This window comes from Lemur catta, chromosome 3, assembly GCF_020740605.2.
Source record: "Lemur catta isolate mLemCat1 chromosome 3, mLemCat1.pri, whole genome shotgun sequence".
In the NCBI taxonomy this organism is placed as follows: domain Eukaryota; kingdom Metazoa; phylum Chordata; class Mammalia; order Primates; family Lemuridae; genus Lemur; species Lemur catta.
Window position 1 is genome coordinate 83864349 of NC_059130.1, and position 22923 is coordinate 83887271.

The 22923-nt window shown below is 42.9% G+C and overlaps 1 protein-coding gene across 1 annotated transcript in view; it reads left to right on the plus strand.

Annotated features, from left to right (window-relative positions):
- The first annotated feature begins 2546 nt into the window (after nucleotides 1-2546).
- Nucleotides 2547-22923, plus strand: part of FYB2 (FYN binding protein 2) — a 98725-nt gene continuing 78348 nt past the window's right edge. Inside the window, exons 1-2 of the mRNA XM_045546546.1 lie at nucleotides 2547-2741; nucleotides 3989-4237. Coding sequence (XP_045402502.1) covers nucleotides 2547-2741; nucleotides 3989-4237 — 444 coding nt within the window. The remainder of the gene's footprint in view (nucleotides 2742-3988; nucleotides 4238-22923) is intronic.

Here is a 22923-nt window from a genome sequence, read left to right on the forward strand (position 1 = left end):
CAGAGGAAGACAGTTTCCTTACAAGAACCTAAGGGGTTGCTCCATCCCCAGCTCCAAGCATGGCACCTGGCACAAAACAGGTGCTAAGATTCTTGTTAAAAAGTTATTAAAAGGAAAGCAACTTGTCCTGGTCATGTTTGCTTAGCATCCTTCAAAAAGCTCTTACTAAATTATTATATACTATTAAGACATTTACTGAGATAAGCACAAAATTGATATGTGAGCTTCCTTCAAGGCAAAAGAGAAACCAGCTGGATTATACAGTTTTCAAAAACTGGCAAAAAGGAAGAAAGATTTTTCTTGAGCCCACATGCCTCCAATATAATTCTAGGTATTTTATCATTAAATATTTCATTGTATACCTTGTATTAATCATCTCGTACTTCTGTACCTATCATTCATCCATTCCTACCTGTCTACCCATCCTGCCTTGTGCATGGCTAATATCCTGGCTTTTAACCATCCTATTTCACTTGGCTTTTTTTTTATTTCAGCATATTATGGGGGTACAAAAGTTTAGGTTATGTAAATTGCCCTTGCCCTCCACCCGCCCCCGCCGAGTCAGAGTTTCAAGCGTGTCCATTCCCCAGATGGTGCGCATCGTACTCATTATGTATGTATACACCCATCCCCTCCCCCCCATCTGCCCGACACCCAATTAGTGTTATTCCTATATGTGCTCTTAGGTGTTGATCAGTGAAACCAATCTCTCAACTCCTTTGGGGGCCAGCATGGAGTGGAGGAAAGAGCCATGGATTAGGGTGAGTCAGACCTGTACTCCGCATGGCCAGGACATCTGCCTCACCATCCTGAGCTCATTCTCTTCATTTGTCAACTACGGCTGACATCTCTTAGCTCACAACATCGTCACGAGGAATAGAGGAAAATATATGCAAACCGTGTAGCCTGCCACACAATAGACTCTCAATATATTTAACTTCTTTCATCTTTTCTTCTCTCCCTTGTGAAAGTAATCAGGATATAAATTATACATAAATAAATTACATGTTATGCTGGAAATCCTCAGAAATGATTAATCTAACCAACAATAATTTTCATACTAATAATAGGTTACTCTGGCAGCACTATCCTAACTCTGACAATCAATCTACGTTCTCCAGCTTTGTCATTCAATAACGTACGGTGCTCAAAGTTTACGCTAGGAAGAGGTGAATGCACATGATTTCCCATTTTCAGATATTTTTTAAATGCTCCTTTTTCACATCAGGGTATTCTGCTACAAATCATCACTCACAGTACAATGTGTAAGTAATATGTTTGCCAAGAAATGAAAGACCGAAACATGATAGGAGCGGCTGAAAAGTTTCAAGCAGTATCTGAGACTGAAAGTAAGGTTTGGAAACATCCATAATGTGCTGGAAATTCTTATTTCTGCTCCTCAGTGACCCAAAGAATAAATGGGACCTCATTGGGGAGTATGGCATGTCATCACCACTACCCAGAGGAGCTAACTGAAGCTAGGGGGTTGAAAGACCAGATGTATCTAGAAGGTTTTGAGCCTAACTTCAGCCAAAGTACCTGCTAAGTTTTCTCACAGGCTACCTTCAAAGTTGAGTTTGGAAAAAATTGCTTCAAAGAAGCCTTCAAGCTCTCAGATTCTGTGAGTTTATTATTCTGCTTTTCTCTAAGATGTAAATAGACGCAAACAGAGTGGTTGTCCATGTGGGCTCTGGAGCCAGACTTCCCAGGTTGGAATTTCTGCTCTTCCACTTGCTGTGTTACCTGGAAGAGGTGACTTAACTTGCATGTGCCTCAGTTTCCTCAGCTGGAAAAAGAGGATCATAATAAGGACAAAATCAGATGATGCTTGCAAGGTCTGGGGCACTGTTCCTGGCAGGCAGTAGGTGCTCTGTCAGTCATTTCTTTGTCCACGATTAAGTGGAGCTCATGATATGATTCAACCTGGCCTAAATCTAGTAGCAGGTCACCAAAGCACCTTGTATATAGCCAGGTCTTATATTTCTTTATTGAACTGAAGTATTTATTCGTAGTGTGTGGTGAGAGCTGGTTAAACTTAGACCCCTAAATTTCAAATCCCAATCTCTCCCCACAATATCTGCACTTTGCTCCCATCTCCACCCTGCGATGTAAGCAAGCATGAGTTCTCCTTGCATCAAGCTGGGTGCAAGCACCTGCTGTGCATGAGAAGGGGTCATGAACACACTGGGGTCATCACAGGGAAATAAAGCAATGCTACTTCATTTGCACATCCAAGTGCACCCTGTGCACTTTGACACTGACTTTGACAGCCACCCGTGACGGAGAGGACGGGGAAAGGAAGAGAGGAACTGACATTTTTGGTGCCTACTTAGGGCTAAGCACCATATCAGGAGGTTTTTGTGTGGCCATTAGTTCTTAAGCCAACACTTCCAGCCACTCATTTAGTTTTTACAGAGGAGGAACATACATCAGAGGGGTTTGTTGACTTTCCCAAGCTCAGAGAACTGAGTTGGATACCTCGCCATTCCAAGAGTCATAGTTCTTAAGCCTAAAGGAAAAGCAGTCTCCACCCCTAACAGCTACCAATGATAAGCGCCTACTACATCCTAGGACCTGGCACTGTCACGTGCCATGAACCAAACCGGATCACACAGACCTCCCAGCCCTTCCAGGTCCAGGAGCTGAGAGTCCTGCCTGCTCCACCCCCTCCGCCGGTGCAAACTGGCCTGAAGCCACGAGGGGGAGCCCTTGCCCCAAGAGCAAAGGGAATCGGACAGGCGGTGATGGGGGACCGGGAGAGCCTCCCCCTCCTATTACTCACAAATGTATCCACACGCGTTAAGAACCAGCGTGCTGAGGGAAAGTCACCGGCCACCTTTGGCCTGTGCCCCGTTTAGGTGTAGGAATGGGCCCCCAGTCTGACTGTGAACACGGTCTACACAGCAGTATTGATCCAACTGAGAGTCAAGAAGTCCGTGTGGTGGGGTGTGCTGACCGTTTATTTAATTAAATGGCATATCACGACCCAGAACAGAATAGAACATGCCAGCGTGATCACTCCCAGAAAGAGGGATTGTTGCTTTGAGAAGTTTTCATTTTAGCATGAGTGTGTGCTGAGTCATGATGCAAAAGGTACATCTTACCACGAGTCGTTAATAAAGTTTAGAGTACATCAACTGGAAAGCTTTTATAACATCCATGCCCCCAGGCCCTAAGCCGGAGTATTGATCCAATGCCGTGTTTGGCCCTGAAACCTGTATTTCTGGCAGATTCTCAGGCAGGTTTGGGAATCACCTGTTGGAGGCAGTGGGCACTCAGGTGGGGTTTCCTCCCTGCCCTCCACCTCCTTTCCCCTGGGCGGGACAGGAGCAGCTTTTCATTTGAAGAATGTGGCCCTCAGAAAGCAAGAAAAGTCACCCGGGCTGCACGTGAAGCAGGGCACAGACTAGCCCTGCAAGCCCCCAAACTGGGAACCAAGGTTGGCATTTCCCGTGCCAGCTCTGTCAGGAAAACAAACAGAAATAATCCCTGGAAAACAAAATCACTTTACAGTCAGCAGATCTGGGTTCAAACCCCGATTCTCCTACCGGGAAACATGGACAGGTGTTACCATCTCTCCAAGCCTCAGTTTCCTCGCCTTTTAAAATGGGAAGAATAGCACTTCCCAGGGCTACTGTAGGAGTTGCAGACAACAATGTATCCAAGTGCCCAGGCAGTACCTGGCCCAAAACAGATGCTTCTTTGCATTAGCTCCCTTTCAGCCCTCCACTAAATGCCCCTGTGAGCTTAGGCTCCTTTGGGCTTTGGCTTCCCTAGTGAGAAAGTGTTTGTGAAGTTAAGTAGCCGTCTCCAGGGGCCGAGTGGGTGGGGGCTGTTACCTATAGAATTACATTGTCCAACTGCTCAGGTTGTGCTAACAGAAGCTGCGCCATCCCCATTCCCTGACAACTCCCCCAGGGCAGGCACAAAGTGAAGTCTCCCGGAGAGTGGGGGAACAGTGGAAGAGGGCTCCCCCACCCCCCTGCAGGTGCCCGTCCTGGCCAAGCCCAGAGGATGGAGGCGGCTGTGCCCAGCCCCAGGCGAGGGAGGAGCCACAACCCAGGTGGGGCAGGTTGGGAGCCTGGACGCAGGTGTGTCCCGGGCAGCCAGGGGAAGTGATTGCTCCCTGGCCTGCAGAGGCGTAAGAAAGCAGACGCAGACGGTTGGCCCCAGGATCCAGCTCTGGGAAGGCAGCTTTGTCTCCCAGACTCTATCTTGGAAGAAAACAATGGAAGAGGTAAGGCGCTTCGATTTGGCTGTGGACTTCCTGTGTCTTTTCTTGCCGGGTCAGTTGTCTCCCCCTGGAGGGCCGTGGGGAGAGGCTGCCTGTGCGTTCTCCCTCCTGGACAGGAATAAGCGTGTCGGGTGTCAGTGTGGCTCGGCTCACACGGGCCTTGCTCAGGGCAGGTGGGAGTGAAGAGGGGTGTGCTGGGTCCTGTGCCACCTGGTACGAGAGGGACAGGAGGCACCGAGGCATGATGGCATGAGGGGTCTTAGCTGTGACCAGCGAGCTGGACTTCTGACCCGTTCCCGGACCCGCAGTCTAAGTGCCTGTCAGCTTCTGTCTGTGTTTACTTGCCCTTGCGGACTGTGTCCAGCCTCTGCGGTGATCAGCAGTCAGAGGGCAGAGCTTGGCACTAGGAGGACGGCTATGCGATGCTGTTTGTGGTTTTAGATTGGGCTCTGCTCCTTATTAACTGCCCTAGGGCAAGTGTATTCCCCCTGCAGAGCCCCAGGACCCTCACTTGGAAAATCACTACTAAAATAACTAGTTTGTGAGATTATTGGAGGTGCTTGTAAAAATAGAGATGACCCGGGGGAAGTACCCGGCACCCAGCCAGGTGGCATTCCCTGCTCTTCGGGTGGCTGAGTGCTGTTGGCACAGTTGGAGACTCCTCGCCTCACTGACCACACCTTCCTTTTTCCTCCTTCAATTCCCCAATTCAATAAGTCAGTCTCTCGTGTGTGTGCGCGCGTGTGTATGTGTGTGTGTGTGTGTGTGTGTGTGTGTGTTGCTTCCATATCGCCTTTATTATACGTTTGAAGTCAAGTCATTTTCTCCTGTGAATCATGTGGCTTCCCACGCAGATGTTTGGTTTTAAATCAGGACCGAGGACTCATTTCAGCTGTTGCTGGTTAGGAAAAGCTCCCCTTTGGCACAGGGCATGTGTCTGCGGCAGACCACTCGGGTCCAAATAGCTGAGTTTTGGAAAAGGGTGCATTAGGGGCACGCTGGTACTGCTTAACCTCCCTCCTATGACTTCTCCCCACTGACCCCTCCGCCATACTGTTCAGCAACTTTTGAGAGACTCTTCCCCCTTGGTGGAAAAGTGCCAGTTTGAGTGGATTTAGTGCACTGTAAGAAAAGGAGACTGATGTATTTGCTCTCTCTAATGGACCTGGATCTGCGCTGGCGTTCGTTATTTCAGTTTATCTACATGAGAACACAGTGAGGTCAATGCCATTGCCCCGTGTTTTTCATAGGTGAGGAAATTTACGGTCAGCACGTTATCACTTGCTCAATACCATACAGCTGGTACGTAGCAGCGCTGGCGTGTGAGCTTAGATTTGTCAGTAACAACTACTGAGCGCCAAGGATAAGCCAGGCATCACTCACAAGAATTACAACAGGACAGCAGGTAGAATGTTAGGCAATTTAGAGAAAAATGTACAGAAGGGCATGTTTGTTACCTAATAACATTTTTATGGGGTAAGCTAATATGATTACACAACTTCTGCTCAGAGGGGAAAAAAGATCAAAAGAGAAATATGGGTGTTTTCTCATCTTAAAAGGAGGATTTTATTTTTTAAAAAAAATCAACAAAATATGCATTTACTCACTACATATTTACTGAGCACCTGCTTTGTGTGGTCAGGTCCTGTTTTAGACACTGCAGATGCAGCACTGAACCAAACAGTCAAAAATACCTGCCTTCACAAAACTAATATTCTAGTGAAAGAAGACAGACAAATATGCATATTCAGGTCAAATGGCAGTAAGTGCAACATAGATACATAGGCAAGGGTTTAAGGATGGAGGGGCAGCAAGAGAGGCTGCTATTTTAAACGGGATAATTTCAAGAAAGAGTCAGTGTAAGGTGGCATTTCAGCAGAAACTTGAGGGTGGTAAGGGATTGGTCATGCGAATATCTCAGGGGAGGGCATTCTACAAAAAGATAACGGCAGATGCAAAGGCCCTGAGGCAGAAGCTTGTCTGGTGTGTTCAAGGAGTGGCTGGAGGAGAGAGTGGTGAGAGCATATAGGGTCCTGGAGGCCAAGCTTGAGATTTTCCTGAGTGAGATGGAGGGCTACCTGGGTGTTGTGGCTGGTGCAATGACACTATCCGACTTACATTTTGAAAGGATCCTCTGGCGGCTGTTTTGAAAATAGATGATAGGGACAGCAAGGGCAGAAGCTGGCTGACCAGGTAGGAGACTATTGCAGTAACCCAGGCAAGATGGCTCAGAGCAGTCTCAGCAGTGAAGGTGGCTAGAAGTGGTTAGAGTCTGAATATATACTATGGCAGAGTCAACAGGATTTACTGATGGATTGGGCAAAATAATGTTAAAGAAGATGAGGAAATTGCTAATGACTCCAAGGTGTGAAGCTGAAATATCTGGAAGAATGGAGCCAACATTTACTGAGCTGACTTAATACAGAGCAGATTTGGAAGGACATCAGAAGTCAGTTTCAGACACAACATGCTTGAGGGGCTGAGTAAGCAGTTAGATATTCAAGTTTAGAGTTCAAGGGAGAGCCTCAGGCAGGAGGTATAATCTAAATGTATCTACACTATCTAGAGTAGTGCTGGGGGCATAGTAGGTGTTTAGTGCACGTTACTGCAACGGTTTTAAAACTTGGCCTCACGTTCCCTGGCGTTCTTCCCATCAAGAAACACAGTCTTGGCAAGAGAAAATTGTGGCATTTTTGAGCTGAGATAGCTGGTCAGTTAGGAAGCTTAAAAAATGGTGCTTGACTTGTTGATGAATGAGCATTGGGGTTATATTGAACTGTATTTGAGTTTTTTTTCACCTGTTATTAGTCAAGTGATTTGAGAAAATCATGAAATCATAAAATACAGGAGGTAGGAGATTTCTCAAATACCAACCAGTCTAACAACTCCCATTTTACAAAGAAATGGGAGGCCCCGAGGCAGAAAATGCCAACACACTCCATAACACATACCCTACGTGCCTCACTTACAGGGGACGCTCCATGCATGTTCCTGTTTACTTGGAGGGTCAACTTGGGGTTGGAAAATCCGCTCAGTAGACCCTACTGTCAGGCTCTGTCTTAGATGCCACCTAGTTCAGCTTGGCAGGGGAGAGTGTCAAGAAAACAGAGTTTTAGTATTCAGTAAAAAGCAGGATGATGAAGGAAGGTGCAAGCTTTGATGGGAGCATTGAGAATGGGTGCCTGACCCAGGCTGGGGGGCTCATTGGAGGAAGTGGCATCTCAGCTGAGTGCCAGAGGAGGAGGAGTAGCATTTCGTCAGGGAAGGAGGGAATGAAGGCAGAGGGGACAGCATGGACAAAGGAGCAGAGGAGAGCAGCAGTGGGTGAGGGTTGGGGCTATTCCTGCAGTTAGGTGTGACTGGAGCAGAAAGTAAAAAAACCGAGTAGCCAGAATGGACTCCCATGAAGTAAATAGGGATGCAGTATTGAAAGGCCACTGATGCCATATGTACTTTGCCCTGCAAGCCAAGGGAGCCACTGAGGGCTTCACCTCTAAAATGGGAGGTTGGACTAAATATTCCTGAAGCCTTGTCATGCTCTGACATGCTGGGACATAGGACTTCCCAAGGTTATATGTGGCTTATTTTTGACCCAAGCCCAAGCCAGGTTTAAATGACTGTGGAGCAAGGCCTCAAGAGCAAATCCAGAGGGCGTTTCCTTAATAGTCCCGCTGCTAAGAAATACATCATAAGACAGGGTAACATCTACAGGCATGGACCTGCCACTGAGAAGGACACAGAGACGCATGAGGGGTGAGACAATGTGAAGTTACAGACACCATGTGAACGTGAAGATAGCCATAGGGAAGAGGCCCAGGACACATCCGGCCCTCACAATCCTTAGAAGGAACCAGCCCTGCTGACACCTTGAACTTGGACTTTTGCCTCCAGAACTGTAAGGCAATAAATCTCTTGTTTAAGCCACACTGTCTGTGGTACTTGTTATAGCTGCCCTAGCAAACTAATAATCAAAAAATTAATTAAGTGAATTCATGTGAATACTCAGTGCAGCACCCTTCCCCCATCAACCTGGGAGGTGTTTTGTATCATGTTGCTATTTTAACATCTCCAGAAAACAACAGCTGTGCTTAGCAGAAATCTGAGAAGTGTTTATTACCACTCGGCATGAGAAATGGACGGAAATGATTTGGGACCACGGTCAGTATTCCTCTCTGACCACTGGCTGCTTGGTTTTGGTTTCTCACATCTGTATAATCTAAAATAACAAACTACTGGGGAAATTTTAAAAGATTAATCAAAATAATGAAACATTTTGTCAGGACATATTAAATACAGAGGAGTTATAAATAATGTGCTTCACAGATAATTAAGCAATTTTGCACTGTAATACTGGGAAAAGTTGAAGTTTTACTTGTTATTCTTCACTGCTATTACTATTATCCTCTTCCCCATTTACAGATAGGACAAAGAATCAGGATTCAAATTCAGATATGTTTAACTCCAGAGTTCCCATTCTTAATCATTGGTTTGGTTCCTTTTTACCATGACGATAGTGAATGGTATATGTCTGTGGTCCCCAACCCCCAGGGCATGTTAGGCATGGGCCGCAGAGCTTCTCCTGCCCACCCCCAGCCCACCCAGTCCATGGAAAATTTGTCTTTCATGAAACTTAGGAAGGGGGTGCACAGCAGGAGGTGAGCAGCAGAGGGCAAGCGAGTGAAGAGTCATCTGTATTTATAGCTTCTCCCCATTGCTCGCATCACTGCCTGAGCTCCACCCCTTGCCCCACTGATGTGGAAAAATTGTCTTCCATGAGACTGGTCCCTGGTGCCAAAAAGTTTGGAGACTGCTGGATCAGACAGAGGTTTTAAAAAATTTTTAAACCAGAAGACCCGAATTTGAGTCTAGATCTGCCATCTACTTGGTATGTGGCCTGGAACAAGTCACTTAGCTTCTCTGACCTTCACTTTTCTTATCTCTAAGTGTGTTTTGTGTTTAATAACACCTATTTGATAATTTTGTCTATAAGAATTATATAGAATAATGTATTTGAAATAAATACAATGAAAATAATAGAATTCTATACTAGTATTCATAATTGTTAGTATAATCAAAAGTCCCCCATCCAAAATTTGTAGCAGAGCTGGAATTAGAATTCAAACCACTTTTTGAGCTCTCTACTCTTCATTTTTGGTGAAATAGCCAACAGCTTGTCTCAAAGATTAGAGTGTGATCTTAGGCAAGAAAAAAAAAAAGTTGGAAAGGTCTTTTAACAATTTGAAGGTTGATATACAAAAACAAAGCAACATGATCATTGAAACTTTTAAAGGATTAACAGGGAAGTACTACCCTCATCCGAAAGTCTGCTGTTCTTTTGTTTTTTCCAACTGTGCTGTTTGTGAATACAAGTACGGGACCTCTTTCTCCAGGTTGTGATATGGAGGAAAGAGCATTGGATTGGAAGTCTCAGGATCTCTGTCTGAATTTGGTCTTTGCCACTCATGCCTGTGTGCCTGTAGGCAAATTATTTCACTTCTGTGGGCCTCAGTTTCCTCATTTACTAACAAGGCTTTAAATAATGAGATGACATATGTAAAAAGTAGCTAGGGTCAACAATGCCATGCAATCTTAGTATAATGTGCTAGTAAGTTTTGAGCTGGATGATGGATACCTTAGGAAGAATTCAATATGTGTTTTTCTGCCTCATTCTAATTTCCACTATAGAGCCAGGTATTAGGTTCACATAGACAAGGTACCCTAATGTCTGGATCTGTAGTTCTCAGAAACACATGAATTACCAGTAGATATGCTAACCAGCCCTGTGTTCTTAATTCCTCTCAGCATCTACTTAATGACTATTTAGTTAAACTAATATCTCAGGAAGGAAGAAAGATAATATTTGTAGAGTACCCACTCTGTGCCAGTCTCTGCAACTAGGTGCATTATTTTACCCAAACCTCACATTCTCTGAGAGAGAGATTATCCCCATTTTATAGATGAAGAAACAGAGTTTCTTTGGGATTATGGAATTTTATCCAAGGTCTCATAGCTTGAAAGCCATGAAACCAAGATTTGAACCAGATGTTTGACTAGAAGTTATCAGATGCCCAGTATTGACTATCATACTACTTCCAGAGCAGCATAAAGAAACACAGAGACATTAAGTTGTGAGTTATTTTAAATTCAATTTGGAGTAAAACCATGTGTTTACCAGAAAATAAAACCATCAGTCATGTTCTTAAACTTTCCCATGAGCTAGAAATTCTTCTTTGAGATCAGGTATAAAATCTTTTTATGTCAGTATTCAGAATGGTAATTGAAGACTCTCTGAGTCAACCCATCATTTTATAGATGTTCTGAAGACTTGCCCAAAGTCACATAGAGTGTTACTGCCAGGGCTAAGATTGGTTCTTACAGCTTTTCCTACCTCTCTAGTTGGGAGAACTAGACCAAGAGAAGGCATTTCATGTAAATGGAAAATATATTATAATTTGAGCCATTTTGATAAGATACACCCAGATATCATTGTTCCAACTTTCACAAAGGAAAACTGAGGCTCAGGGGACTAAGGAATGTCCCAAGGGGTAGAGCTGAAATTTGAAACTCTGGAGCCCCTGCCCCAAACCTGTACTACACAGCTTCTTGGGTGGATGTTGCCTCTTCTCATCCAGAGCTGGTGCACGGAAAGGCAATGACTGGGATTCCTTCTCATGTGTTACAGCCCTCAGCTCTGCATGGCACTTCTGGGTTTGATTAGAACACAGGGTTTTATGGCAAACATTCCCAACAGTGAGTCTAGAAGTTAAATATTCTCTCTGAAGTAGGGTTTTGTGAAGCTTACAGTCAACATAAACATCTCTTCAGCTCTGGTTAAGATAAGGGAGATTTATAACCCACCAGGTAAGGATGAATGCCTTCACCTGTTGATATTTTAAGGCCTTGATTGGAGAGTACTGAACCAGTTGCAGCTATATTTTGGAACAACTTTTTCCAATGGAGAGTGTTGCCAGACTCTTGTTTTTCTGCTGGGAGATTTATTACTGTTGTTCATTGTGAATACATGCCAGGAAGAAATATCTTTTCTGAAAAAGACTTGGGGAACAGTAAGAATGTTTTGACCCTGCCATTTCCCCTGGGGCTTGTGTATGGTCAAAACTACTTTTGTTTTTCCAAGCAGAGACTCAAGTTATGTCCTTGGGTTTCATAGCATTGTTGTGCTGAGATGCCGCTCCCTTTTCAGCTAGCTCTGTACTTCCCACAGCCTGATACCACTATTCTAGAGCTTCTGGGAGAGAGGAACTCTTATAGAATGTGTCCTTTAAAGCTTCAGCCTCTGAACCCCACCTATTTGCTGTGTGAATATTGGCAAGTTACTCAACCTCTCTGAGTCTCTCCATGGGCAACCTGCCTAATGACAGAGCCCAGCCTAGAGCTGCTGGGATTTTACACGGGAAGAGCACAGAATCATGCCTGATGCCCACAAGTGCTCAGTCAGTGTAGCTGTCGTTGATGATGATGGTGACATCCACTGAAGGAGTTCACGGTTTACCAGGAAACAGAAAACTAAAAGATATTTATAATAAAACATGATAAAGACAGTGATAGAGAAACATGGGATTAAGGATCATGGAAAGGGGAAATGCATCCCAAATAGAGAGGAGGGATGGAGTGGACAGATGTTAAAGACAACTTTAAGTTAAAATCTAAAGAACAAGAGTGGAAGAGGGGCAGACAGAGCCCAGGGATACCAGGGTGTCCTAGAAACAGTTGCATCTCTTCAAATGGTGACATACGCAGACTCTGTAGTGGGATTGCTGGATCTAACGGTGGGTCTACTTTAAGTCCTTTGAGAAGTCTTCATACTATTTACCACAGAGGTTGTACTGATTTGCAGTCCCACCGACAGTGTATAAGTGTTCCTTTCTCTCTGCATCCACATTGGCATCTACTGTTGTTGGATTTTTTAATGAAAGCCATTCTAACAGGAGTAAGGTGATGTCTCATTGTGGTTTCAATTTGCATTTCCCTGATGATCAGTGATGTTGGGCATTTTTTCGTATGTTGGCCATTTCTCTATCTTCTCTTGAAAAACTTCTGTTTGTATCTTTCGCCCACTTTTTAATGGGGTTGTTTGCAAAAATCCACCTAACGGGTGCAATGAACACTATTCGGGTGACGGGCACATTTACAGCCCTGACTCAAGCCTTATATCAAAAACATTTGTAGCCCCTTAATATTTTGAAATTAAAAACAAAATGTAAAGAAAATTAAAAAAAATGCAGCCTCCACAGTCAGACTAGCTGGGTACAAATCCCATCTTAGCTATATGCCTTGGAAAAATTACTTAACTTTCTCTATGCTTGAATTTCTTCATCTGTAAAATGAAAATAATAGAATCTATCTCAGTTTTGTTTTTGTTTTCTTGTAAAGGTTAAATGAGTTTTACATATAAAGCTCTTAGCACATCACCTGGCACAGCCAGCACTAAATACTAGCTATTATGATAAAATTTTTATACTTCCTAAATTTGCTGAATTATGGCATAATAGAATTTGTAGACATGAAGGCTCTGAGAGAAATGTGTGGCAGTGGCATACTTGACTCTGGAGGAATGAAGTAAAAACAAGGAAATTTGTTACAGAAGAGTGTACACTAGAACCATAAAACCGGGGTCCCCATCCTAGCTGCACAACCATCAGCAAATTGCTTACTCTTTTTGAGGTTAAGTTTCCTCCTCTGTAGCATGGAATTGATAATATGTGGTTTGCCTTCTTTCAGGATGGTTATGAAGGAAAAATGAGATAATCTATGGGGAAGTGTTATGTGAATTTTAAAGCAACATACAAAATGTAAGGATATTATGGTTAGGATGTAATTGATGTGTATATTAAATAAATACCTGATATAGAGAGGTGTGAAGATTTAACTTCAGCTCACTCCCACTCTGTTAATTGCAATCTTAGACTATTTTTTCAAGTTGTCATTTGGTATAGAATTGATTAGATATGTAAGGGCTCATAAAGGTATGTTTTTAAATTACTAAGCTCAACTGTATGTTAATTTGGAATACTGAGGTCATGGAGTTCTGGTGAAATCTCCATACTTGAGATATTACCACCCAGACCGGACGAAAGTTGGGGAAAACTTTAAAAGGGGAGGGCAAATCTTAAAGTGTCTGCTAGTCCCCAGACCCCACAGAACTCCTTTTTAAAAAGTGGGAAAAATAGAATTAAATAGTCTTCCCACAAAATGAGTAGATGTGATTTTATTCAAAACAGAAATATGATATGGAAAACAGTTTTCATGCCTTCATGGCTTGTCTTGTTTGGGAAAATATATGTTAAATTCACTGTGAATGATCACGTAGATCTTGCCTAAGAAAAATTATACTTAACAAAATTGAACATACTTCCATCTTTCTTCATTTAGTTTTTCCCCTTCATTCCACTACAGTTTGCCCACAATTGGCCTGTTTCCAGTTTTCCTGTCTCTTCACCTAGCTAATTTCTCTTATCCTCCAGTTTCCAGTTCAAAAGCCATTTCCTTGTAGAAGTTTTCCTAAACCACCTTGACACTACTGTGGACAAACATGGTAATTGCTCACCAGACATTTCCTTTGTCCTCCTAACAATTCCCAGCTTCTCCTATAGTTAGATTGGGATCTTTTGACACATTCTGGTGGATGGGCTGTGAGTGGAACTGAAGTTCCAGCCACCTGCAGGTAGGTGTGGGTCTCTGTGCTCTCACTCTCCTGCTATGCATTGAGATGGTGGCATTACTGAAGAGTGAGTCCCTCAGTGAACATGAGGAGCAGAGTCTGCCTCTGACTCATGCTGGATGTGTAGCATGTGCCCGTGTGTGTAAGAGAGAGTGAAGAGAGAACTTTAGGTTAAGCCACAGAGATTTGGGGGTTGCTTGGTTGCTACAACAAAACTGAGCCTACCTGACCACTGTGTATCCCGAAGTTTCCTATCACAGCATGTATATCAGTTTCCTATTGCTGCTGTAACAAATTATCATAAGCTTTATGGGTTAAAGCACCACAAATTCATTCTCTTACAGGTCTAGAGGGACCTAAAATGAGTCTGCAGGGCTGTGTTTCTTCTAGAGGCTCGCTCTAGGAAAGAATCTGCCTCTTGCCTTTTTTGGCTTAGGGGGCACCTACATTCTCTGATTCATGGCTTCTTCCTCTAGCTTCAAAGTCAGCCACGTGGCATCTTCTCTCTGATCTCTGTTTCCGTCCTTGCCTCTTCTAAGACTATGGCCTTCCAGTGCCTCTCTTACTAGGACCCTTGTAATTACATTGAGTGCACCTGGGTAATCTAGGATAATCTCCCCATCTCCAAAGATTCTGGGTGGACCTTATGCAGTTTATCACAGTTCTAGCTTGTCCTGACCATAAGGTAGCCCCAAGTTTTTTTAGAGTATGTATCACAATTGTTAAAAAATTATTTGTGTAAATACCTATTTAATTTCTCCTACTCTAGATTATAAATTTCATTAGGAAAAACCAGTGTCTATTTCTTATTCACTCGTCCTCTGTCCTGGTACCTTCTATAGTTACATAACAACAATGATGATGACAACTACAATGACAATAAATAACATTTTTGCCTTGGCCTCCATGAGTTAAAAGCTCACACATTCTTCTTGAGGACCCAAAGCTTATACATCTTAAAGATCAGAGAGGCAGACCACCTCACTCCCCGTTCTCATCTCTTTCCTCTCAAAGCCAAGCAATTGCCTATGATTTTTTTTTCTTTTTACCAGTATCATCTGACTTGAAGTCTTATTATTTCCTCTTGTCAATGAACACAAAGCAAAGTCCCAGTTAATGTTCTGTTAAGCCATACGTTCTAGGCGACAGAGCCTGCCTCCCTCTGCCCCTCACTTGTTATGGCTGCTTTGCTCAAGCTGGTGTCTCTGAGCTGAGTAACGACATCTGGCCCAGCACCCAGAGGACAAGTTCAAGGCCTCAATCTCCATCTTGTTGCCTTTGTCCTAGTTTTTTGCTCACTAAAGTCTCCTTTGATATTTTCAGATTTCACTGACAGCAAAGAGGAGCCTCTGGGAGGGAGTGGAAACGGGTGTGTGGATTGAGCCTAAGCAGGGCAGAACTAAATGTCCACAGGGGCCAGCCTGTGTCCGCTGTTCTGAACTCTTAATAGCACTGTTAGCAAGAGTGGGGTACATAGGGGAAAGGGGGGTGTGGGGGGGTGAAGGGTAACTTCATAGGGTAATTTCACAGAATGAGCAGCCAAGGGGTGCAGACTGGAGTAAAAACTCTAAGAAAACCCCTGAGTACTTTGTCAGTGAATGCAGAAGAACAGGGAGGCCAAAATGGAAGCATTTCTGTTACTGGAAACTAAAAATGCCACCTATCAGAACTGATACAATGATCTCATCTGAAACTATCAGGTCAGTGAATTCTGTACATATTTACTGAATCTGTACTCTTCACCACAGATAGTCTGTTCATCACTGTCAACATTACCATGATAATCACAATCATCAACATTCTCCTCCTCTTCCTCCTCGTCACACTCTTTATCCGTATCATGACTACCTTCATCAAAATATCCTTATTGTTGGCTTGCTTTGTGCCAGGCACCAGGCCAGGGTTAACGTCTGTGGCAATCCTGTGATGTGAATAGCTGTATCCTAATGTCACTTATCAGGAAATAAGGGAACAAAGAACTGAAGTAGCTTTGTCAAGGCAACAGAGCCAGCATTCATAGAGATAGGATTCCAACTTAAGACTTTTTAACCCAAAGCCCATGTTCTTAACCCTATTTCTATGCTTGAAGTTGCTTAGTCCAGGGAAGAGGGGAAAAAATGTAAGAGACAGGAACAGTGTAGTAGACACTGCAGTTGAGGGAGGTACAGGGTTTCCGGGGGCACAGAGAAGTCTCCACCCCTCGCTGCATGCCTGATGGAGGGCTTCCTCGGGGAGTTGCAGCTGAGCTGAGTCAAGCAAGACAAATATTTGTTCAGACAATAAACAGGGATACGAGCATTCTGGGAAGAAAGTGAAATGTGCACAACGGCGTGGAGGCATTCATTCCTTCAACAAGGGAATGATGGAATGTCTTCTCTGCTCTGGGCACTATGTTAAGGAACCCAGGGGTGAATAAAAGAGAGAAGAGTGAATCTGGTGCAGTGGATGAACTAGAAGACATAAGACTGGAGGTAGAGAAGAACAGGTATTTAGAAGGAGATGGGAGAAGAAAATAGCTATTCATGAGATACTTGTATTATGTTCTACAATTTACAATGCACTTTCACATGTCTAGCACACTACCTTGTGCACAGTAGTATTCAACTAGTAATTGAATGAATAATCTCTGTCCATATTTAAAGCAACTGTTTGCCTAAAAGTTCTATGAGGACCAAGAACATTTGTTCACCACGGTCACCACTTACATCCACAGTGCGGCCGCTGAGTTGCATAGTGGTGCTGTTCACATGGTGGTCTCTGAATGGTCTCTGTGATCACAATGTGAATAGTGGCATTAGACCTATTATATACTATGCTATATTAAATATATAACAACATAATAGATGTACAACTTGGTAGCTTGAGTCCCATTTAATAGAGGATTAACATTTATTGATTAGATAAATTAATGGATGAAGAAGGAAGGCAGAAAGGCTAGACAGAGGTTGTTATGGTCCTTCAGCCTCTATTCAGGCAAGGAGCATTAGCTAAATCTCTGCTGTATACCAGCACGTCTGTTTCACAGGTAGGGAAGAGATGTAAGGTGATTGCCCCAAAACACATATCTAGTGAGGGGAAGAACCAACGGTGAAACCCAGGGCTCTCCTAATCAACGCTGTTCCACCGCAGCGCATAGCATACAGTTTCTCTTTAAAGCCATCAGTGCCTTATTTCCTCTGAAGGGCCAGGAGTGTTTCTTTCCTAAGAAACCAGCTGGGCTGCAGAATGTGTTGCTGGCCCCACACAGCTGGCAACCTCCCAAGGTGAAGGAAATTGGGAGCTGGAGCTGGGAGTCTTTGTCGGGGATTGGTGTGTAACTAATTGCTGCTGTAAACCTGTCTCACAAGAGGATCTGGCTCTGCTAGTGCTTTGAGTAAAGAAGATCCCAAGGTTTAGTGAGTGGATTAGCAGAATACATATTTAGAAAGCACAAAGACCGTCGAGCATCAATTTTGGCTGAAGAAATTTTGTCCCAGATGACGAGCCTTTCAAAGACCCTTCAGTTGCATTTCTTAACTCCTTATAGCCAAGAATCGAGGCTGTAGTCACGTGTTAGAGAGAGATGGGGATGCGAAGTCTCCCATGTGTTAGCTCTTCGATCTTAGGCAAGTAACTAGACCCCCCAGCTTTAGTTTCTTCATCTATAAAATGGAGTTAATCATGTCTTCAGTGCAGCATGGTGGTAGAATAAACAAAACCATGCATGAAAAGGACCTCGTCCAATGTGGTACATTGTAAAGATCTTGAGTTTCGGAATCAGACCTTGTTGTTAAATCCAAACTTACCTCTTAATAACGATGCAAACTTTGACAACACCAATAATAATAATGATGACAATAATAATCAAAATTAGCCAGTATTTCTAGAAAATATACCACATAGCAGGCATTGTGATGAACACAGCATGGATTGTCTCAATTAACTGTCAATAGAGTAAATACTATTACTGTTGCCATTTTATTGATGGGAACTGATGCATTGAAGGTTAAACTCAAAATCCTCTAGCTGAACAAGAAAGGGCCAGGATGCAAACACAGATTATCTGATGCCTAAGGCCACAGCATGGGTTTTAATCTCTGAGCTAAACAGCTGTCTCTAAGCCTCAGTTTCCTTATCTACATAATGGAGATACCGGTATCTGCCTTGCCAGGTTGGCAGGAGACTGTGAGGCTGCATCTGGGAAGCACCCACTGCAGTGGTGCACACTTAGCAACTGGTGGGGTGCGGTGGTGGGGGAGGCCGTGTCGATAAGGATGGCAGCTGGCACTCCACATCTTAGAAAGGACTTCCTTTGCTGTCATTGGAGAAAGAGGGTACTGAATAGACAGAAACCCAGACAGGAGCTGTTTTCTCTTGATTTAAAAAACAAAAACATTTAACACCTGTAAAACCTGTCCCAGTTGCATTTAGAGTGGTGTCTTTGATTTTTTTGTTTTTCTGTTTCTTCATGCAGCTGGGACTCTAATATAAAATACAAATCTAAGAAATTAAAATGGCCATGTTGGCCAAGGAGTTTACATCATAGGTGTAGAGTGAAAGCAATAAAGTGGCTCAAAGAGGTTATTCAACCTTTCTTTTTTTGGTGTTCAGTAAATTGCACTTTAAATAAAACTGTCTTAAACCCAAAGGACACTGAGCGACTGTTCTGTCTGGAGCACAGGAGGGCAGCAGGGAGAGCAGGAAACCTTTTCACACAAGTACACTTTGTGGTGGATTTTTCCATCTCCCGTTCTTGCCCCATGTTGCAGAATCAGGGATGTGCAGTAATGGGACTGGCCTGTTTGAAGGGATCATAAATTCTGGCTTCAGGCCCTGATCCCCAGACTGCCAACTAAATTAAACTTGAGCCCCTTTGCTGGGAGCTCATTTTGAACTTGGCACCTATGGATGTATGTCTCAGTTTTTCATCTGACACCTTTACCCCTACCGCAAAATGCAGGGAAGCATCATTTTAGTATTTCCAAAGAGTATCGGGCCCATGGTGGTTTTTTTGTTTTTGTTTTTGTTTTTTTAGCTGATTACCTACAAGGCATCATAAACCTAATTTGTTTGCATTGATAGTCATCTCCCTTTGTTTTCACTTTGCTTAGGGTTTCCATACAGACCTGTGCCTTGAGGGAGGGGATTTGGAGGTTGCAAAATGTCATCTTATCCTGGAATAGTCTGTGAAGGTATTTTGAACTGGAAAAAAAAAATGCAAATTGGTGTTAAGTTTGTTTCTATCGGTTTGAGAGGCTTGTCAGGGACAGCCCAGCCTCATTTCTCACCCCTCCCTGTCTCACATTTCAGGTGCCCTCCCCACTGCGGACACCCCCACACATGCCAGACTCACAGGCTCAGCTCTTTCCAGCACCATCTCCTCTACATAGAATGCCCCCACCTCTTGACACTCAAGCTCAAGTCCCCTTGTCCCCACACCCAGCGAGGTCTTCCTGTCCTGCTCCCGGTGCTGCTCCATCACGGCAGTGACCACAGGGTGCCCTCATGGTCTGTTTATGTGCCTATCCTTTTCCTTGAGACCGCGAGCCCCAGGAGGGCAAGGCCTGTGTCTGTCCTATCGATTTATGTTACCCACAGTGGGCATACGATAAATGCTTGTAGGATGAATCTGGGAAAAGATGAATGAAGACCTTATCATCAAGGAGAAGCAATGCTGCAGCACAGAGTTCATTTTAAAACATCACAGGCTGTTCCACTGGTCTATGTCTCTGTTCTTGTGCCAGTACCATGCTGTTTTGGTTACTATAGCCTTGTAATATAGCTTGAAGTCTGGTAAATTGATGCCTCCAAGTTTGTTCTTTTTGCTTAATGTTACTTTGGCTATACGGAGTCTTCTCTGGTTCCATACAAAGTGTACAGTTAATTTTTCTAGATCTGTGAAAAATGATGTTAGTATTTTAATAAGGATTGCATTGAATCTGTAGATCACTTTGGGTAGTATAGACATTTTAACAACGTTGATTCTGCCAATCCGTGAGCATGGATGTTTTTCATCTGTTTATATCCTCTGCTATTTCCTTCCTTAGTGTTTCATAGTTCTCCCTATAGAGGTCTTTTACCTCCTTAGTTAAATATATTCCTAGGTATTTTATTTTCTTTGTTGCTGTTGTGAAGGGTGTCAAGTCTTTGATTTGGTTCTCAGTTTGACAGTTGGTAGTGTATACGAATGCTACTGATTTGTGTACATTGATTTTGTAACCTGAGACTTTGCTGAATTTATTTATCAGTTCCAGTAGTCTCATGGCAGAATCGTTGGGGTTTTCTAGGTGTAAGATCATATCATCAGCAAAGAGAGATAGTTTGACCTCTTCTGCCCCCATTTGGATGCCCTTGATTTCCTTCTCTTGTCTGATTGCTCTGGCTAGGACTTCTAGCACTATGTTGAATGGGAAGTGTCTGGTTCTAGTTCTAAGTGGGAATGCTTTCAATTTGGGGAGGGGTGAGGAGTGGATGGGTAAATTTGCACCTAAAGGATGCAGTGTGTGCTGTCTAGGGGATGGATGCACTTGTAGCTGTGACTCAGGCAGTACAAAGGCAATTTATGTAACCAAAGCGTTTGTGCCCCTGTAATATTCTGAAATAAAAATAAATAAATTTTTAAAAAATCACAGGCTTTGGCATTGGAGCTGAGTTTAGATCCTGGCTCAGGCACTCTCATTTGACATGTGACCTGAGAAAGCTTCAGAAAACTCTGATGCTGAGTTTTGTCCTCACCTTCAGGTGGGAGGATTTCGAACAGCACTTCTATGCTCTGTTGCTCCTACCCCTTTCCTAGGTGGCTTCAGAACTAATCATTGGTACCAGGAGCACAGACTGTTTCACCATTGTTATAGCTTGTGTAGTAGTGAAGGTTGAATCAAAGCCCTGTTGTTCATGAAAGGTGACTCAGATGCTATTTTTAATCAACTTTTACTTCTTTCCATCTTAGCTTGGATTTGACAGCTATTTCTGCCTGTCTTCCTGGTCTCAGAATTTCCTGGCTTCTGCTGCCTTCTCTGTGCTTTGGATTTTCAGTTTGTATACTGCTTAAGGCTCTGCCTTTCCTTACCAGGAGTGGGACGTTCAGAGTTATGATAAACCATTGCCATTGATGTTGCCATTATTTCGCCCCATGAAAGGCAGTAGTCAGAATGTGCAGACATTCAGCAATGAGTTAACTTTTCTTTTTAAATCAAGAAATCTGCATCAAAATAGAGTTTCAAAATAGACTTTTCCCCTTTTAGAAGTTATTTTAGGTATATTTTTATGACTATATTCACTTACTAAACAACTACAAATTTATCGAGCACCTGCAGTCCTTGTCCCTGGCAGCTTACAGTGTGGTGTGATGAATGCCATTGTGGATGTCAGGTGGGGAGCCATGACACATGAGAGGGTTGCCCGGCAGCCCTCTGGAGCAGGGTGAAGCAGAGAAGGGGGAGCACTATCTGTGCCATGCCTTACACAGTGGCGATCAGGATATGGGATTTGACTCAATTTATTCTCATTTGCAAATTTATTTTGAAAGTGCATAACATTAAATTGTATTTTGTTATTTGGTGTTCTGCATTTTCATATCACCTTTTAAATTACATTAAATCAGAACTACCTTGAAAATCCAAGATACACGGGCACAATAGCCATGTAATTTATTAAAAGTGTTTAAAATATGCCAATTATATTAGGTACGATGTTTTGCTCATCTCAGTGTAAACAACAAAATGTGTGAGCAAGTGTTTTAAAAGCCAATGCAAATTGGTTTCTTAGGTTATTTATTTGTTTCCAATGGTGTGATTAAAGCTACATTTTTTTACATAATTTATAAAGTAAATGTGACATATATACAAAATTCATTATGAAATTTTTATGAGATAACAAAAGAATTGTAAATTGGAGCTAAATTTATAAGTACAGTATATTAGCAGAATAGTTAAAAGTAGGCCTGGAGTTATACAGACTTGTATTCACATTCCTGTACCACTTTCTAACTATGTAAACTGGCGAAAGTTACTTAACCTCTCTGTATCTGTTAGCCCACATGGAAAATGGCTCAGTAGCAATGCCTGCTTTGCAGGGTTATTGTGGAGATTAATTAAGATAACATACATAAAGGTTGATAATAAGGAGTATGAGGATAGAAAGGAGGGAAGACTCTTCCCAACAAGCTAATATTATAGAATTTATACTCATACAATCAGGTATTAGCTTATTTCTAAAAAAAAATATTAGCCGAATTCTTGGGTTTAGGGAGTCCAGGGTAGAGCCTGGGCTATGTGGCCAGACGGCATGAGTTTGATTCCCAGTTTTGCCCCTTCCTTGCTGTGACCTTGGAAAAGTCACTTAGGCTCTCAGTGCTTCAATATCCTTATCTGTATCCTGGGGATACGTTGGGTTTAAAAGTGCTAATGTATCTGAAGTGCTTAACGATATCTGGCATATAGTAATATCATAAAAGTGTTTACCCATTTTTTATTGTTGTCATTATCTTAGATTCCTGTAACATAAAAATCGAATGAGAGACGTCTGTTTGATGGAGTCTTTTTCCCTAGTGACTAAATATATTCGTCTAAATATAATGATGCCATGCTTAAAGAGCTGGGATTCAGACTTGTACCTGTTTCACCCTGTTCTCTCCGTTCTTCTGAAATAGCAATGTCTTTGTTTTTCTTGGCTGGTTGCTACCTCCTTGGTTAATTTCCATATCAAGGAGAGAAATCCCTTCTGTTAAGAGGATGTCACTGTCTCCTATCTCAGGCTATTCCCACAATGTCTCTGGAATTGCTTTGGCCTGTACTTCCCAGATGAGGTATTTGAGGCTTGCTATAGTGAATATTTTCCAGGGCTATTTTCAAGGTTGTCTTCTGACATCATAGCAATTAGATCATTTGTTTCCATGGGCATTCTAATCTGCCCTCACAAGGACGATACAGAAAAAAATTTAAAATTCTGCACATAGTTCATGTACAGTAGGAACCTGCTAACTTTTTCAAATATTCATCACTGATTCATTTATTCACCCAAGATTTTGTGA